Source organism: Salvelinus sp. IW2-2015, unplaced genomic scaffold, assembly GCF_002910315.2.
Source record: "Salvelinus sp. IW2-2015 unplaced genomic scaffold, ASM291031v2 Un_scaffold1528, whole genome shotgun sequence".
Taxonomy (NCBI): domain Eukaryota; kingdom Metazoa; phylum Chordata; class Actinopteri; order Salmoniformes; family Salmonidae; genus Salvelinus; species Salvelinus sp. IW2-2015.
The window spans coordinates 135,841-155,046 of record NW_019942967.1 but is presented as its reverse complement, the minus strand read 5'-3'; the positions used below and the strand labels follow the sequence as shown (position 1 = coordinate 155,046).

Here is a 19,206-nt window from a genome sequence, read left to right as displayed (position 1 = left end):
ACATGTGTATCCTGACAATACTGTCTGACTAATACAACTTCAAACTTGAAAAAAACAGACAGACACACACACACACACAGACACTGTCTGTGTGACTGAACACCTTTTCAATAGGCAAAACAAAGCTACACCTGTATGCCACTGCCTTGCTGACCTATGTACACTGAGAGGAAGCCTATAGGAAGCCTCCTCCACCTTCATCCCTACCCTGATACGCCTCCACCTGCACCACAACCCTACCACTCCTGCACCGCTCCTTCACCCTACCCTGATACGCCTCACCTGCACCCAACCCTACCACTCCTCCACCGCTCCTTCACCCCTACCCTGATACGCCCACCTGCACCCCAACCCACCACTCCTCCACCGCTCCTTCACCCCTACCCTGATACGCCTCCACCTGCACCCCAACCCTACCACTCCTCCACCGCTCCTTCACCCCTACCCTGATACGCCTCCACCTGCACCACAACCCTACCACTCCTGCACCGCTCCTTCACCCCTACCCTGATACGCCTCCACCTGCACCCCAACCCTACCACTCCTCCACGCTCCTTCACCCCTACCCTGATACGCCTCCACCTGCACCACAACCCTACCACTCCTGCACCGCTCCTTCACCCCTACCCTGATACGCCTCCACCTGCACCCCAACCCTACCACTCCTCCACCGCTCCTCACCCCTACCCTGATAGCCTCCACCTGCACCCCAACCCTACCACTCCTCCACCGCTCCTTCACCCCTACCCTGATACGCCTCCACCTGCACCCCAACCCTACCACTCCTCCACCCCTCCTTCACCCCTACCCTGATAAGCCTCCACCTGCATCCTAACCATACCACCCCTCCACCCCTTCTCCACCCTTACCCTGGCCTCTAGGTCACCAGGCTGCTCGTTAGGGCGCATACCTGTCACCAGCGTTACGCTCATAATGCCACTCACCTGGACTCCATCACCTCCTTGATACCTGCCCTTTATATGTCACTCCCTGGTTTCTTCCTCAGTTGTCATTGTTGCTGTTTCACGTCGGTGCGCTGTTTGTGTTTCGTTTTGTTCATTTATTAATTAATTAAATGTATTCACTCCCTGAATTTGCTTTCCGACTCTCAGCGTACATCGTTCCACTCCACCCCAACTCTCCTCTAGCCCTACCCTGATACACCTCCATCCCTACCCTGATACACCTCCATCCCTACCCTGATACACCTCCACCCCTACCCTGATACACCTCCACCTCCACCCCAACTCTCCTCCCCCTACCCTGATACACCTCCATCCCTACCGAGATACACCTCCATCCCTACCGATGCACCTCCACCCCTACCCTGATGCACCTCCACCCCTACCCTGATACACCTCCACCCCTACCTGATATACCTCCACCCCTACCCTGATGCACCTCCACCCCTACCCTGATACACCTCCATCCCTACCCTGATATACCTACACCCCTACCCTGATATACCTCCACCCTACCCTGATGCACCTCCACCCCTACCCTGATGCACCTCCACCCCTACCCTGATACACCTCCATCCCTACCCTGATATACCTACCCCCCTACCCTGATACACCTCCATCCCTACCCTGATGCACCTCCACCCCTACCCTGATACACCTCCACCCCTACCCTGATACACCTCCACCCCTACTCTGATACACCTCCACCCCTACTCTGATACACCTCCACCCCCTACCCTGATACACCTCCATCCCTACCCTGATGCACTTCCACCCCAACTCTTCCTCTCCCTACCCTGATACACTCCACCCCTACCCTGATACACCTCCACCCCAACTTCTCCTCCCCTACCCTGATACACCTCCATCCCTACCCTGATACACCTCCACCCCAACACTCTCCCCTACCCTGATACACTCCAACCCTACCCTGATACACCTCAACCCCTACCCTGATACACCTCCACCCCTACCCTGATACGCCTCCACCTCTACCCTGATATGCCTCCACCTCCACCCCAACTCTCCTCTCCCCTACCCTGATACACCTCCACCCCAACTCTCCTCCAACCCTACCCTGATACACCCCCACCCCTACTCTAACTCTCCTCCACCCTACCCCAACTCTCCTCCACCCTACCCAACTCTTCCTCCTCCCCCTACCCTGTGGCTGTTATTCAAATGCTTTAAACATTTACAAGTGCCTCTGTATAGAGTATGCTTGGGGTCTGGTAGACTACCCAGTGAGTTGTCTACTGTGAGAGTAAAATGAAGTAGGATGAGTACATCAGCCTGACATTTTAGGCTAGATTGTGTGTAGTCGTTCTATTGGATTACAGAGAAGTTTAATATGTAGAATAACATGAACCAAGCACCTCTATGGCTGAGTACTACTGTAGAGAGACAACAAGACTGCTGCTAATATCTGCCAACAAATCAGTAGCTTAAAGTTACAGCATTTGAAATGTTCTCTACATAGTTGTTTCAAATAAATACTGTATCAAGGGATTTTGTTTTTCTTCGGTGGCATGGTTTTATTTTGGGGTTGGCTTCTAACTATTATCCTGCATGAGCTGCTTTTCCACTAGAAGGGATAAACAGAGAGAGATTGTGGGCTGGGGACTCTTGTAGTTCGGAGAGTAAAAAAACAGCCAATGTTAACCAGCAGACACACGGGGTAATCATGTTAGTGSTGATTTATCATATCTTACAGTCCTCCGCTGTGAGCTGTTCAGTGTAGATCAMATGATAACAGAGAGMGGGCTCACTGTGGAAGTTAGGCGGGAGGGCGGGGAAACCATAGACCTCTCTGCACTAACTTTCAACAGTTTCATGATACTCCAGCTCTTGAAAATTAGTTTGTAAACATTTAACTTATTGTTGGTAACAGGAGAGGTCATTAGATAGCGTTTACATGTGAAGAAGAAGAAGGCCTGTGATCTGTCACCGTCTGGGGTGTTCTAACCCTGGCCAGGGACTCTATTCAATCTGTATCGCGGACAGCGTTACAGCGTGATTGAAATGTGAAGGCAATGTTCCCGCGTTAACGGAGACTGCATTCATGGCAAACGCTGCATGTGTCGGCTCAATCAAAATGACCTTAACATTTCTATGGTGCAATCTGTAACGCTTCAGTGATCCGATAGGTCAGGGGTCTCCTCTCTACATACAGATAGTAGAGTAGATAGGAGCTCTGTCTGTCTACTGGGTGCCTGGGCTCTGTCTACTGAGCTGACATCGTGGTGTCTGCACACTCATTATTGATGGCTGGCTCCCAGTTCCAAACTGTTAGGATGGCAGAGCACCACTGGAGATGTATGTATGTCTGTCTGTCTGTCTGTCTACCTGTTTGACTGGCTATCTGTCTAAGTGTTAGCATCTTTCTTTCTGAATATGTGATTATGGGTGTGCCTGTGTATACCTTCAAAAAATGTTGCTTTTTAATGAGTGGCAGAGGGGAGGGGCATGTGGAAAGGGTGGGATACAGCTGAAGAGAAAGAGGGAGAAAGGGGCAGAGTGTGGTGAATAGGTAACCATGGTTACTCTCTTGGCTAAGWTTTGAATTGAGAGAAAGTGAGAAAACGGGGAGGATTGAAGCGACAGTGGTCTCCTGCGAGGCAGACAGAGAGCCGAGATCAAAGGGTTAATATGTGTCAGTGTAGCAGGTTAATCGTTCATCAAACTGAGAGGTCAATGCAGTATTTCCACAGCCACTGGACACAGCAGCAACACATGGGGAGAGAGAGAGAGAGAGAGAGCAGAAAGAGAGTGACCTAGAGAGAGATGGAGACAGGCAGAGGCCACTAAAATGTTGATGATGACAGCGGTTCGACAACAGTGAAGCAGACGCCAACTCCAACTACTTCCAGTTCCTCGATGGACTCCACTCCACTCCCCACTAAGCAACCAAACTATCTCAGCCTGCATCTCTCTCAGCCTCACATCTCATCCCATCTCCCTTGGCTCCCTTTGATTTGGATCAGCTGTCGTCTCCCCAAAATAACTGCCGTACTTACATCAGTCCTAATGGTGGCTAAAATTAAACATGGAGTTGGCTGTCATTTCAAGGGTAATGCCTGCAGTCTGTTGTTATGTTGCATATGCTGGGATGCACATAATAGCCACGATGGAGAAGAGAACATTAAATGCAGATTTAAATGATTCTTTCCCCCTGTGAGATTGGCACTGAAAGACAATATTTAAATGAAACTGTCATGGGGATGATGTATATTTTATTTATTTAACCTTTATTTAACCAGGAAGGGCTCATTGAGATTTAAAATCTCTTTTTCAAGAGCGTCCTGGCCAAGATAGGCAGCACCAAGTCATTACAAAAATTACAGACAAACAACATGAAAAACTACAAGTAAAAACCATTGAATTCACAAGAGTATAACAAAATCAAAAACAGCWAATTAAAAACATTGACAGGTCAGGGAATCAGCCTCAAAATCCTTCATCAGTGATTTAAAAACACCAATCGGGACAAGTTCTTCCAGTTTAAAAGTATTTTGTAAGGTGTTCCAAGACGATGGCGCAGAGTACATAAAAGCCCTTTTACCAAATTCAGTTCGGACATTTGGAACAGTTAGCAGGATAAAGTCCAGCGAAAAAAGAGAGTACCTACCACATTTCTGAACAATAAAAATGCCCAAATAAAAAGGTAGTAAACCCCAAATGGCTTTGTAAATAAAAGTATACCAGTGACTGAGCCTACGAGTGACTAGAGAGGCCAGCCACCCTGGTATACAAAAGTGCAGTGGTGCGTAAGGATTTTGCAGTTTAAAATAAAGGTGTCAATTGATGTCAAAACACTGAGTGGAAGCATTCATATATAAAATATCCCATAGTCTAGTAAAGGCATAAAGTGTGATACTAGCCTCCTTCTGGCTTCAAAAGAAAAACGGCCTTATTCCTAAAATAAAATCCCAATTTCAGCTTCAATTTTTTTTGTAAGTTGTTGAATATGCAATTTAAAAGAGAGGCCGTCATCAATTAGAATTCCAAGATATTTATATGAGGTTACAACTCAATCTCCTTGCCCCTGACAGGTAGTAATAGGTGAAAGGTTCAGGGTCTATTTCTTGCAATTAACTAAACTAATGGTGTTTTCTTTGTCAGTATTGAGGATAAGCTTCAATTGACACAAGGTATGTTGAACAGTATAAAAAAGCAAAAATGTGATGATGTCACAGCATATGATGTGGAGGTAATGCTTCTAAGAGATTTTGCCTCAAAGTTTCACTCAAACGCAGGGAGGTACCAAATCTGATGTAAGCCTGGGTATATCAGTCTGTTTGTGCTAACATCCCCACTCCTTGCCATTCCTTGTCATGCCAAAAATGTTTTTTGTCATGACAAGGAGTGTCGTTTTATCTGTATTTAACATTGTGAGAAGCTTGCCGTATAAGGTGCAGTGTTATGTCCATAGTGACTACTGGTTCTGGTCTAGAGCTGTGACTGTCCCAGTACCCTAAGTCAAATCAAATTTTATTTGTCACATACACATGGTTAGGCAGAAGTTAATGCGAGTGTAGCGAAATGCTTGTGTTTCTAGTTCCGGCAATGCATTAATAACCAACGAGTAATCTAACCTAACATTTCACAACAACTACTTATACACACAGTGTAAAGGGATGAAGAATATGTACATAAAAATATATGAATGAGTAATGGTACAGAACGGCATAGGCAAGTGCAGTAGATGGTATAGAGTACAGTATATACATATGAGATGAGTAATGTAGAGTATGTAAACATATTAAGTGGCATTGTTTAAAGTGGCTCGTGATACATTTTGTTACATACGTTTTCCATTATTAAAGTGGCTGGGGTTGAGTCAGTATGTTGGCAGCAGCCACTCAATGTTAGTGGTGGCTGTTTAACAGTCTGATGGCCTTGAGATAGAAGCTGTTTTTCAGTCTCTCGGTCCCTGCTTTGATGCACCTGTACTGACCTCGCCTTCTGGGATAGCGGGTGAACATGCAGTGGCTCGGGTGGTTGTTGTCCTTGATGATCTTTATGGGCTTCCTGTGACATCGGGTGGTGTAGGTGTCCTGGAGGGCAGGTAGTTTGCCCTGGTGATGCGTTGTGCAGACCTCACTACCCTCTGGAGAGCCTTACGGTTGGGCGGAGCAGTTGCCGTACCAGGCGTTGATCCAGCCCGACAGGATGCTCTCGATTGTGCATCTGTAAAAGTTTGTGAGTGCTTTTGGTGACACTGGTTTCTGGTCTAGAGCTGTGACTGTCCCAGTATCCTACTGGTTCTGGTCTAGAGTCGTGATGGTCCCAGTATCCTACTGATTCTGGTCTAGAGCTGTGACTGTCCCAGTATCCTACTGGTTCTGGTCTAGAGCTGTGACTGTCCAAGTATCCCACTGGTTCTGGTCTAGAGTCGCGATGGTCCCAGTATCCTACTGGTTCTGGTCTAGAGCTGTGACTGTCCTAGTATCCTACTGGTTCTGGTCTAGAGCTGTGACTGTCCCAGTATCCTACTGGTTCTGGTCTAGAGTCGTGATGGTCCAGTATCCCTGGTTCTGGTCTAGAGCTGTGACTGTCCTAGTATCCTACTGGTTCTGGTCTATAGCTGTGACTGTCCCAGTATCACTATGGTTCTGGTCTAGAGCTGTGACTGTCCCAGTATCCGACTGGTTCTGGTCTATAGCTGTGACTGTCCCAGTATCCTACTGGTTCTGGTCTAGAGCTGTGACTGTCCCCAGTATCCGACTGGTTCTGGTCTAGAGTCGTGATGGTCCAGTACCCTACTGGTTCTGGTCTAGAGCCTACTGGTTCTGGTCTAGAGCTGTGACTGTCCCAGTACCCTACTGGTTCTGGTCTAGAGCTGTGACTGTGCCAGTACCCTACTGGTTCTGGTCTGAGCTGTGAGTGACGGTCCCAGTACCCAGTACCTGGTTCTGGTCTAGATCTGTGACTGTCCCAGTATCCAACTGGTTCTGGTCTAGAGCTGTGACGGTCCCAGCAGCAGCAGGTCAGGACCGGACCTGTGTCCTGTTCACTTCTATCACACAGAGATGGTGCTGGAGATATGATTTATCACGGTGTCCTTGTTTGTGTTTTAATATCATTGCACTCTGCGTACAAATTATGGATCAATCTCACCCCTCTTTTGCTCCCTCTCTCTTTCTCCTTCTCTCTTTCCCTACTCATCTACCGTTCAGTGAGAGAAATCTCTTCTGTTCACCCATCTCCATCTTTTTTTTATTCATTCTTCTGTATTGTCTTTCCCCTCCATCTCTCCATTGCTCTCTCTGTTTTATATGCATCTCTGTGTTGTTGTCCTCCTCTCCTCATCTCTGTCTACTTTATATTCATCTCTCTATTGAGTCTTGTCTTTCCTCCCCTCCCTCCCTCCCTCCCTCCCTCCCTCCCTCCTCCCTCCCTCCCTCCCTCCCTCCCTCCCTCCCTCCCTCCCTCCTCCCTCCCTCCCTCCCTCCCTCCCTCCCTCTATCTATCTATCTCTAATCTCTAATCTATCTCTAATCTTCTCTCTCCCCTCTCTCTGAGGTTATTCATATTAATGCTCTCTCTATTTTTCCCTCCTGCTTTTTAATCTTTATTTTTTTCTTACTCCATCTTTTTCCTCTCTCTACGAACATTCTCTTTTTCATTCCCCCAACTATTTCTCTCTCTCCTCTGCTTCTGTCCCTCTAGCATCCTCTCACTCCCTCTACTCCATCCATCTACCTTTATCTCCCTCTATCCCCAATATCTTGTTCTTTCTCTACCCCCCCATCTCTCTCTCCTCTGCTTTTGTCCCTTTAGCATCCCTCACACTTCCTCTACTCCATCCATCTATCTTATCTCCCTCTCTTTCTCCCTCTATCCCCAATCTCTTGTTCTTTCTCTACCCCTCTCTCTCATCTCTCTCTCTGTTTCACTATCTCTCTCTCCCTTCTCCCCAATCTCTTGCTCACTCTACCCTCTCTCTCATATCTCTCTCTGTTTCACTATCTCTCTCTCCCACTTTGCCCAACTCTTGTTCTTTCTCTCTCTCCCTTTCTTCTTCTCTCTCTTTCACTCTTTCACTTCCCCCCTCCTTCGCTCTCCCATTGCCTCTCTGCAACTGTTCAGTTTTCATCTATTACTGTGTGTTGATAATTCCCTTCTCTCCTTCAGCTGTACAGTCATCTATCAGATTAATAATCCCTCTCTCTCCCTTTCTCTCTCTCTCAATCTCTCTTGTTTTTTTCCCTGAGCCAAGTGTGAATGCCAAGCGTGTGAAATGTATTTGCGTGTCAGAGTCCCATCATTACAGCCATCATCATTAATAATAGTGGACTGTATGCCCTTAGTTAAGGTTATTCACGTCTAAATGACCTGCAGAGGGAGAGCAATTCTCCTTCGCTGGCTCCAGGAGCCTGGGTAGAGTTAACCATCTATCAGTGTTAAGGAAGACTGCACCCTTCACCACCATTCTGTGGCCCCTAGAGCATGTAATGCAGAGCCAGTATGGAAATAGAATTAGTACTGTCAACCCAATACCCGTGCAATGCTAATAGAGAGAGGATTTGGGTTGAAGTCACAACTCAGTGTTTGGACACTGGGATTTAAAGACATGCTCCGGAACTTTGGCGATTACTAAGTATTTTTTAAATCTCCCGCTTTGGGCTGGATGTGTCAATGTGTAGTTCATATATGCATAATATATGAGCAGAATTACTGTCTTACCTCAATTAGCCACGAAATCCCTAGTTTTAAAGCTGTGCTGCGCCATTTCCCTACATTTTCCCCCTTGTGGGCCAGCCCCCTAGCAATTCAAGTTCTAGCCAATGAGCTTCAGCCCCTCGCCATTTGAGTGACAGCTAGCAAGAGGCACACACAGAGAGAGAGAGAGAGCAATGACATGGTGCACATATCTGCTCAAACAGTATGTGACGTAGTACGCAATTTTCAGGGACCACTTTTGGATCGTGAGCTTTACTTTCAGAACTACTGGCTGAAAAGTATACAAAAGTACCAGAGAATCTCTTTAAACAATATTATTGGTATTGTACTGTCGTCCTGAGAACTGTTGTCTTGAACGCGTGAGTGCATATACTGTAGAACCAATTCATGAATAACATAGTCATGAGTGTTAGGATTACAATATTACTTTTCATTCCAAGGGCGGACAGTAACCTGAAATGTATGATCCAGAGTTGCAATATTGTAAAGATGTCTATTGTATGATGACACTGCTGGTCACTATAGTGATTTGCTGTAAGACTTGACCTTTACTAATGAGCAATGACACACACCTTTTTAAGGCTTCTCAAGTTATGCACAGGATTCACAGTCCTTTCAGAATAACATATACCTGGAAGAATATTTTATTTTCCATCAGCTCTGCTCAGTGTAAATGTTTCTAAACAATTGGAGGAGCATGATATACTGTACTATTTCTAATATCTGTGTTCTCTCTCTCTCTCTCTCTCTCTCTCTCTCTCTCTCTCTCTCTCTCTCTCTCTCTCTCTTCTCTCTCTCTTCTTCTCTCTCTCTCTCTCTCTTCACAGTAACTCTCTCTCTCTTTCACAGAACTCGTGGATTCTTCTCAAAGGCCCCACTCAAATCCCTAGACGGAGTAACATCTGTTTATGCACATATTTCTGTTAAACCCCCCTGGAAAAAACAGAGATAGACGGAAGATAAAACACCTTTAAAAATGAAACATTAAAAGGAACAAATTGCCACTAGAGAAACTAAGCAAAGTCAACTGGTTCAGGAATCCATCATCTTGGGATCAACATCTTCGGAGAAAGGGCAGGGTCATGTCCACGTTGCCATGCGCAACACCACGGTGACCTGCCTTCCCTGCCCTCCCCCCTCCTCCTCCTATTGGTCCAGCTGCTACTGCGGCTCCTCCTCTCTGGGCCAGAATTTGTAGGGGCCGCCTCCCCCTGCCCCACCCATTGCAGCTGCTCCAATCAGGCCAGTCGAGTCATCTGTACGAGACAGAGTCTGGATGGGGTGCCTGAGAGCATATCAGTCAACACACGATACCTCAACCTGCAAGAGAATTCAATAGAGGTAAATATGGACTGTACTGAGCATTATCCACTATGTTCATTTCTTTTGTTTGACTGTGTCTGTGTGTTTGTGTGCGTGCATGCCCATGCATGAGTGTGTGTGTGTGCTTGTACTGCATGTTGGTAAGCATTATGTAAATGCCTGTTTTTATATACTTGTTTCAATGTAATTACCTGTCATTCACTCATAATTACCATGGAAATAACATGCCATGTTCTGCAAGTGTTCCCAACCGTTTTGCAATTCAAATGGAGGTCATGTTAATATGGAAATCAAACAGTAACACAGCAAACAGCACAAAAACAGGAACACATGTGTTAGCAGATTGTATGTCAGAACCCCAAGCTAGTTGTTGTGGTTTTACAGCTGCACTGGGACACTCCATTTAACCCCAGCTTCCCAATGTGAACTTCCTCAGCATGTCAGCCGTGTCATAGATACAATCCCGCCTGTTTTCAGTTGATGTATTTAGGAACTTTGCGCTCAGAAATGTGCTGCACACTAGAAATGTCTAGACAACTTCACAGACACGACACGAGGTTGCTGAATACACTAAGTCCATTTTGTGAATTTGGATACAGAGTGTTTTAGGCTAATGCTCATTAGTTTTGGCAAAGTTTGTGGCAAATCAGTAAAGTGACTGCAGAGAGAGGAAGTGGACAAACAGCCATTCTATCTCAGTCAGAAAGGCAGATGATTGAACTGTATATGATGGCTACAGAATAAAAGGGAACATCAACCCTCATGGTTTGGTCTTACGAGTTAAAGAGTTGCAGCTTGTTAAAATATAAAATAAGAAATAATAACACTATTCATTACACTTCCCTCTTAGCCAACGGATTCTGATTGGATTTGTTGTATCCCGAAGCCCCACTTGAAATGATTAAAAATCTAAAAATATTGAAACACCTGGAGGCATCCTAGATTCTCTGGCTTATTTTCTCTTCTCTCCCCCAAGTACCCTGAGAGTAAAGCTTTGACAGCTCCCACTCCCCTCTTAAACACCCCCACCCTCCCTATCACCCTCCCCCTCCTGCTCCACATAAGGAGGATGCAGTGGCCTGCTCCAGAGCTTCTCACTGCCTCCCTCACTGAGAGCATTGCCCACACATATCTCACACAGCCATAGATGACTTGCCTAGTTAAATAAAGGTTAAATAAAAAAAACAAATAGATTTAAAGGGATTTTAGTCCTGCTCACTAGCTGTGTGTCTGATGCCTGGCCAAATGAGCTCCGTTTGGACAGCCCAGATACTGGTGTGGGGTGTCCAGGGGCCCACCCAGTCCAAGTGCACCAGCAAACATCTTCTCTCTGAGAAAAACAACCATGTCTGTTCATTTACCAAAACGGATACACCACAATTAATAATTTCAGCCTCTGTGTTCATAATTGTTTTGTAGTGTTGTGAATTTTAATTTGGCTCATATCAGTGATTTGAAGTTTTTCGTTTTCTCTCGCTGTAAGATTTGAGTTGATGTTCATGTTTGTAAAACATTATGGTAATGTTCCGATAGTGTCCCTGCATTCACACCTGTGCTATTGCTTTCACACTCTACCCAGCTGTCACAGCCACTGGAGCTGCACCCTGTTTACACAGTCTAGTCACTCTTCATGTTGTGAGATATTAACATTCTCCCTCTCCCTCTCTCCCCACCAGGTTATCAAGTCAGACACCTTCAAGCACTTGAGGCACCTTGAGATCCTGCAGCTGTCTAAGAACAAAATCAGTCAGATTGAGGTGGGAGCATTCAATGGCCTGCCCAACCTCAATACGCTGGAGCTGTTCGACAACCGCCTCACCCTGTCCCCTCACAGGCCTTGAGTACCTCAGCAAGCTGCGGGAGCTGTGGTTACGGAACAACCCCATCGAGACGCTGCCGGGCTACGCCTTCCACCGCGTGCCCTCGCTGCGCCGGCTGGACCTGGGAGAGCTCAAGAAGCTGGACTACATCTCAGACGCCGCCTTCGTGGCCTGGTCAACCTGCGCTACCTGAACCTGGGCAAGTGTGGTCTGAAGGACATCCCCAACCTGACGGCCCTGGTGCGTCTGGAGGAGCTGGAGCTGTCTGGAACCGTCTGGAGATCATCCGGCCTGGCTCCTTCCAGGGCCTGGTGTCCTCCGTAAGCTGTGGCTCATGCACTCGCAAGTGAAGGTCATCGAGCGCAACGCCTTCGACGACCTGAAGAACCTGGAGGAGCTCAACCTTTCCCACAACTCCCTGCACTCGCTCCCCATGACCTCTTCACCCCGCTGCACCAGCTGGAGCGGGTGCACCTCAACCACAACCCTGGGTGTGCAACTGTGACGTGCTGTGGCTCAGCTGGTGGCTGAAGGAGACGGTGCCCAGTAACACTACATGCTGCGCCCGCTGCCACGCTCCCCCCGGCCTGAAGGGCAGGTACATCGGGGAGCTGGACCAGAGCCACTTCACCTGCTACGCTCCCGTCATCGTGGAGCCGCCCACCGACCTCAACGTTACCGAGGGCATGGCTGCAGAGCTGAAGTGTCGCACGGGCACCACCATGACCTCGGTCAACTGGCTCACGCCCAACGGCACCCTGATGACCCACGGCTCCTACCGGGTCCGGATCTCCGTGCTGCACGACGGTACGCTCAACTTTACCAACGTCACCTGAGGGACACGGGTCAGTACACCTGCATGGTGACCAACTCAGCTGGCAACACCACGGCAACCGCCGTGCTTAATGTCACTGCCGCCGACGTTGGCGTCAGCTACTTCACTACTGTCACCGTGGAGACGGTGGAGCCCAACGAGGGCCCGACAGTCTACGCGGGCGTCATGAACAGCCACAACGAGTCATACGTCATTACCCCGTCTGGCCACCAGTGGAGGGGGGGCTCCCTACCACCGCCTCCTCCCTGTCAGCCTGGTCCTTGTCCTCGTCCCGGGCCACCCGGCCCACCTTTACTGTGCCCATCACTGCCGAGACGGGCGTATTCTGGCCTTGATGACGTGATGAAGACCACCAAGATCATCATTGGCTGCTTCGTGGCCATTACCTTCATGGCAGCCGTGATGCTGGTGGTCTTCTACAAGCTGAGGAAGCAGCACCAGCTGCACAAGCACCACGGCCCCGCCCGCGCCATCGARATCATCAACGTGGAGGACGAGATTGGTGCCGGTGCCGGTGGACGTGGGAGCGGCATCTCAGGGGGCGGCACCGTCTCTCGGGATGGAGGSGGAGGGGGAGGAGTAGGAGGAGGGCAGAGCCTGAGGATGCATCACCCGGAGATGGTCAACCTGCCCAACCTGGCCAGACAGGAGCACCTCAACCACTACTACAAGGCCCACCACTTCAACAACAACATGATGGGCCTGGGCATGGGCCTCAACAACAACAACAACCCCTCCCTCTCCCCCTGTTCCCAGACCCAGAGCACCCCCAACTCCTGCGCACAGGGGCAYACCTCCACCAGCGGTGGCACCCCCACGGGTGGCTCGCTGCCCTCCCCTGTGCCCCTGCCCCAGCTGGGCATCCACAGCTCTCTGAAGGGGCTCATGGGGAAAGGCCAGAASCCTCAGATCGAGCCTCTGCTCTTCAAGAGTGGCTCCAAGGAGAATGTGCAAGAGACTCAGATCTGAGAGAAAGAGAGAGACAGATGGAAAAAGAGAGAGATGAAGAGACAGAAAACAGGGAGATGGAGGGAGAGAGAGGAGTCTGATTGTACTATCCCCATGGCCATATTTCGATAGAAAGTGTAGGCAGGCAGAATATGAAATATTACATAGACACTGCTTTGTATGGTTAGTGCATAGAGAGTGAGAGAGAGAGAGAGAGAGAGAGACAAAGAGAGCGAGAGAGAGAAGAGATTGTTCTCACACCTCTACTGTGTCTGCTCAACACCCGTCCAAGCATTAACATCTTCTGAGACACTCCAAGACACACACAGACACACACACAGCCCGACACAAGGACAGGAACATTCTATCAGCTAACACATACACAGTGCATTATGAGATTGACAACTATGTGCCAAACTTGCGCATATCTGTGCCAAAGTAAAAGCCCTCGCAATCTATATATCCATCCGCAGCATTCCCAGACTGAATCAGGTGACCAGGTTCAATACTCAGACACAATAAGAATCACCATGGTTATAACTAAATACAGATCACCTCGTATATTATCAGATACAATCCAAGTCACCATGTGTATATATAGAGATAAGATCTGAGTCACTCTGTTGAAGTAGGCGGATAAGTGTTTGGGACTGTGTCAGAGCAGTACAGGGCTGCCCAGACGCACTCTGTGGAACAGCACAGAAAGTAAACCATTGAGCAGAACACAGTTTAGTGTCGGACAACAAGCAATGTGTAGGAAGAGGAAACAACATCAACACCGGTTGTGTTTTACTTAGTGGGCTCAATCTCACTTTCTCCCCTCTTTCACACCTGACTGGCTACTCTCTTTAAAGGAGAGGAAGGTATATGGAGTGAATCGTCGTAAAAAAAAAATGTAATAGCAAAAAGGACTACGAAAGATACAAATAAACTGTGAAAGTACATATTATATATAAATATATTTTCATTCGAAGAAATAAATTATGAAGAATCTTWACCAAGTTTCTGACTAAATAGCCACARCTTCTGAAGARTATATGAACTGCTGTCATAGCGGTCATCACTATGAAAACTTTGTTTGGCTAGAAACAAGATGGCCGACATTCTGTGCTGGAAAGGGACATACTGTAGTGGAGGCTGTGGATGAGCAAGAGCTCAAATTGGAAACTGGCACAGTGTTTGATTGAATTTATTTTGGCTTCAAGTTTTGTRGCATCACAAAGCGTTCTCTCTCATGCCACATTTACATAAACAGGGTCGTTGGAGAAGGGGGATCTTTACTCTCCATTTAATGAGAACATATGATTACAAAACTTCACCCTTAGATACAAACAATATGGATATTGTAATGATGATAATGATGATAATTATAATAATTCAGTAAATGCTTATCAACCGTATACTGTAGATAGCTCTTWAAAGCAGATATAGGTTTAGCATGCTCTCTGATTCAAGTGGTAATATCTAAAATTGCAATGTGATCSGTTTCAACTTCATGCAYTCAGTATATCTGTATGCAATATATCATGATATTGAGAACAAATKATTATWATAATTATCATCATTATTACTATTATTATTAYTATTATTRTTRTTATTATCATACACTGAGTGTACAAAACATTAGGAACACCTTCCTAATWTTGAGTTGAACCCCATTTYGCCCTMAGAACAGCCTCAATTGGTCGGGGAATGGACTRCAAGGTGTTAAAAGYGTTCCACAGGGATGCTGGGCCATGTTGACTCCAATGCATCCCACAGTTGTCAAGTTGGCTGGACGTTCTTTGGGTGGTGGACCATTCTTGAAACACACGGGAAACTGTTGAGCTTGAAGAACCCGGCAGTGTTGCAGCTATTGACACACTCAAACCRGTGCGCCTGGCACCTACTACCATAYCCCGTTCAAATTCACCCTCTGAATGGCACACATACACAATCCATGTCTCAATTGTCTCGAGGCTTAAAAAWCTGTCTTTAACCTGTCTCCTCCCCTTCATCTACACTGRTTGAAGTGGATTTAACAGGTGATATCAATAAGGGATCATAGTCTTCACCTGGTCAGTCTATCATGGAAAGAGCWGGTGTTCCTAWTGTTTTGTACAGTCAGTGTATAGGTGGCAGAGCAGCCTAGTACATCCTTATGAAAGGGATGTTTATAATTGATCCAGTGGGGAATGATTTGATTACACATGGAACGATGACGATCCCTTCAACCACCATATTGACTCCAACAACAGGGGATGGACTGTGTTCCACCAAACACCAACCTGCAGAAACAGGAAATACATGGTCCTCAAAATGGCTACTCCCACATGGCATCCTCACAGCCCATGCCTCCTCAGAAACTCCTCTGTTTTGTACAACAACACCAGTCTCAGCCGATCAGGACCTCTCATTTTATTCTGTTGTGTAAAAGACAGGACATGAACCTTTGTCGAAGACTGCTCGTTTGCAGAGGATTATATCAGAACTCAGTGTTCTCATGTGTGAATGGAATTCATGGCAGCAGGGAGCTAAAGGAGGACAGCATTTTGAAGCATTTGAAAGGTAAGAGAAACCTATTCAATGAAAGAGACAGAAAGCCTAGATGAATCAAATGGTGATGGGTGATTTTTTTTTTTTAAGGAAAAGGACAAATAAATGAAAAATATAGAAACGTATAGATCTCTTTAAAAAAGCTATTAAGTGTTTTTTCATTTTGTTTTTTTATCTAGTTTGATTATTTCCTTTTGATCTTTTTTTAAATCAAGTGTTATCTCAATTGTAATATTGTTATTGTTATTATAATTCGCTAATTACACTGGTTATAATTCTGAAAGATGTTCTGTCAGCAGAAGTCACATTGARAAATTAAAATACCTGGCACACAAAATGGCGGTTGAACTCTGTGAAACTTGGTGGCATTAGTTTTTTKGTGTTTTKTTCCATTTAATTGAAATATCACTTYTGGTGTGTATCCCTTTGGCTAATACAGCTGTGCTTGAGATGAGACACACAGAATGTGRAATGGCCGGCGMGGGGTCTTTTCCTGCACACGGAGGACAGGATAGWTCCTGCTTTGATTTACAAGCTTGCTCACGCTCTCTCTCACTCTGTGATTTTCAGAATGTCATAGCTATCAGTGCTCCGAGTGTGATTTCGCTAAGTCAACACCCTGTTTCCATGACCACCTACCCTCAGAATAATGCGCCAAACAGCGTCACAGCTTGCACCTCATATGGTGCCCGATGCCCCCTGTCAATCATGTTCCTTTAAGACAACATATCTCTCTACAAGCCGGCCAGTGTTCTTCTAACAGTAGCAAATCACCTTTCACAGTGTGCCCATATCCTAACACAATGTCCCTACAGGTTCCGGCCACCAGGTTTCCCTGGCAACTGTTGCAGCTGCGACAGTCCTCATCATAGCATCTTGATTTTGGTTTCTGATGCAAATATGAGGGAACAGGCAGTATAGAAGGCTATTAACATATCCATGGTCCTCACAATAGATATTTATATTTTTTCACGGCGCTTAAGCAAGTGATTTACACATTCATGTTGCTCATGGAAATAATGAACATATTCCAGTGACTTACATCCTGTATCTATATCATCTACACACACTTTTGATTTACTTATGCAGTGATTTACATCGTCTATATCACTTCTACATGTCAGCTGCATATTCCTACACCAGTGCTGAACGTATTCATGTACCTTGCACTTGTGATTAACACTCATATCCCATGCACCAGTTATTAACATATTTATTTTCCCAACACCAGGGATCTTTAATCCCCTCACTAGTTATTTACATATTCATGTGTGTGTGTGTGTTCAGTGGTTGTGACAACAACTATTCCCCCAGTACTCTGGATGTGACTCTGAGGTTTTGTCACCTCAGAAAGCATTATGAAGCCTTATGAAGTGTCACAGAGAAGAGCCAAGTTAGAAAGGTGTAGTGGCAGAACAAGTTTTGCCAGTGCCCCACAGTCCCAGTAACATCACTGCAGTGACTGAGTCACACAGCACTGAACACACACTTAACACTAATGGAAACGCTGTGTTTACTGTGCAGGAAGAGACCCGCTCGCTCAACCATTCAGAGAATAAGTCAAGTGTGTGTGTGTGTGTGTGTGTGTGTGTGTGCGTTCAGTTACGGTACCTACAGTAGTATTTTCGATTACTATGGCAACTTGATATTGTTTCCATTATTTAGAATGCAGCTATATCAGTGTGTGTGTGCATGCGCCTGCTAGGTGAGTGTATGTAATGTGTGGGTTGTGTAAAGAGGATGCAGAGAGAGAGAGAGAGAGAGAGAAGGAGGGAGGGGGCCAGTCAGACCTCCATTTTAAATCCCCAGTTTAAAGCAGTTCTCTGTCTGTTTCCCTCTGCTCCAGGCTGTTCTATGATCCTCTCACTGACACTTTAAGTAAAAACGGGATTTCTAGTTAAGCAGGGTTTCCCCCCCCCCTCTCCCCTCTGCCTATTGGGATAAGCACAAGAGATCAAAGGTCTGCTCTATCACGGCCAGTCTCTTTAGCATTCCACTGGCCTCTGCCTCTCTCAACTCGTAGTCAATCTGAGGTTACGAGCTTGTGGTCAAGTTGCGTGTCACACTGCCCTAGTTATCCTCACTGTTAAACCAGCCAATCAAGGCTATAGTGTTTCCTAATTGGACAGGGGCCGATGGCCTCGGTTATCTTGACATGTTTGGCTGTTCTAGCTCAGGTCCTGGTCTAATGAGACAATATTAATCAGGCTTTTGATATATTTAGGATGTGATTTTAATTATCTTAATTGGTAGAACCTGCTGTGTTCTGATCAGAGCAGTTTTTTTATGTCACCTTTATTTAACCAGGTAGGCCAGTTGAGAACAAGTTCTCATTTACAACTGCGACCTGGACAAGATAAAGCAAAGCAGTGCGACACAAAGAGCTAAAGAGTTGGGAGGTGATCTTTGTGTTTTTAGATAGTCATGTTTCAGGGGCCTTATTTGAGCTTGAGGTGAGCATAGCCTTGTTTAGGTTTAGGTGAGACAACACCTTTAGGGAACCAGCCAGGTCCACCATTGGCGCTGGTCCCATATGTGGGTGGTGAACAGATGTAAGCCATAGAATTAGTCAATTGTTATCTTCCCGCGTAGAGTTTAATTTAATTCTGTCACCCAACCATTTAAAAATAGTTGTGAAACGACAGTGGAGCCGCTACATTATTGATACTCATAGTGTCAATGATGCGTACGCTCCAGCGCCAAATGCAAATGCTCCTCCCAGTTGTCAAGGCCAGAAGTGTCAAACCGCTGTAATTTATAAGCATTATTATTGCTATCATATTTTTTAATGGCCATCAGATGGCCTATGAATACAGACCCAGAGAAACCTTGCAGCTTCTATTGTCACACATTATGATGATGATGATGATGATGATGGCGACTGAGACGGTGGTACGTTCAGATGCAGATCTGTGTGTCTGTAGTCTCTAGTCTCCTAGTTTAACTTTACGTCATTGTCAGACTAGTAGYCAGTGGGGGATTTTATTACTATGRCGCCAGTCGGTCTTTAGATGGRTTTTAAGSAAGTCTACTTCTACGAGGCTGGTGTTTAGATGCTCTCTTGGTTATTCTGGTTGTGCGTGTGGTGCTGGCTCAG

At 46.3% G+C, this 19,206-nt stretch overlaps 1 protein-coding gene across 1 annotated transcript in view; it reads left to right on the top strand.

Annotated features, from left to right (window-relative positions):
- The window catches only part of lrrc4ba (leucine rich repeat containing 4Ba), a 55,090-nt gene extending 38,646 nt beyond the window's left edge, over positions 1-16,444 (top strand). Inside the window, 12 exon segments of the mRNA XM_070439268.1 lie at positions 9,476-9,778; positions 9,781-9,989; positions 11,648-11,805; positions 11,807-11,955; positions 11,958-12,056; positions 12,059-12,103; positions 12,106-12,216; positions 12,219-12,272; positions 12,275-12,622; positions 12,625-12,854; positions 12,857-12,946; positions 12,948-16,444. Coding sequence (XP_070295369.1) covers positions 9,745-9,778; positions 9,781-9,989; positions 11,648-11,805; positions 11,807-11,955; positions 11,958-12,056; positions 12,059-12,103; positions 12,106-12,216; positions 12,219-12,272; positions 12,275-12,622; positions 12,625-12,854; positions 12,857-12,946; positions 12,948-13,595 — 2,175 coding nt within the window. The 5' untranslated portion in view covers positions 9,476-9,744 and the 3' untranslated portion in view covers positions 13,596-16,444.
- The last annotated feature ends 2,762 nt before the right edge of the window (positions 16,445-19,206 follow it).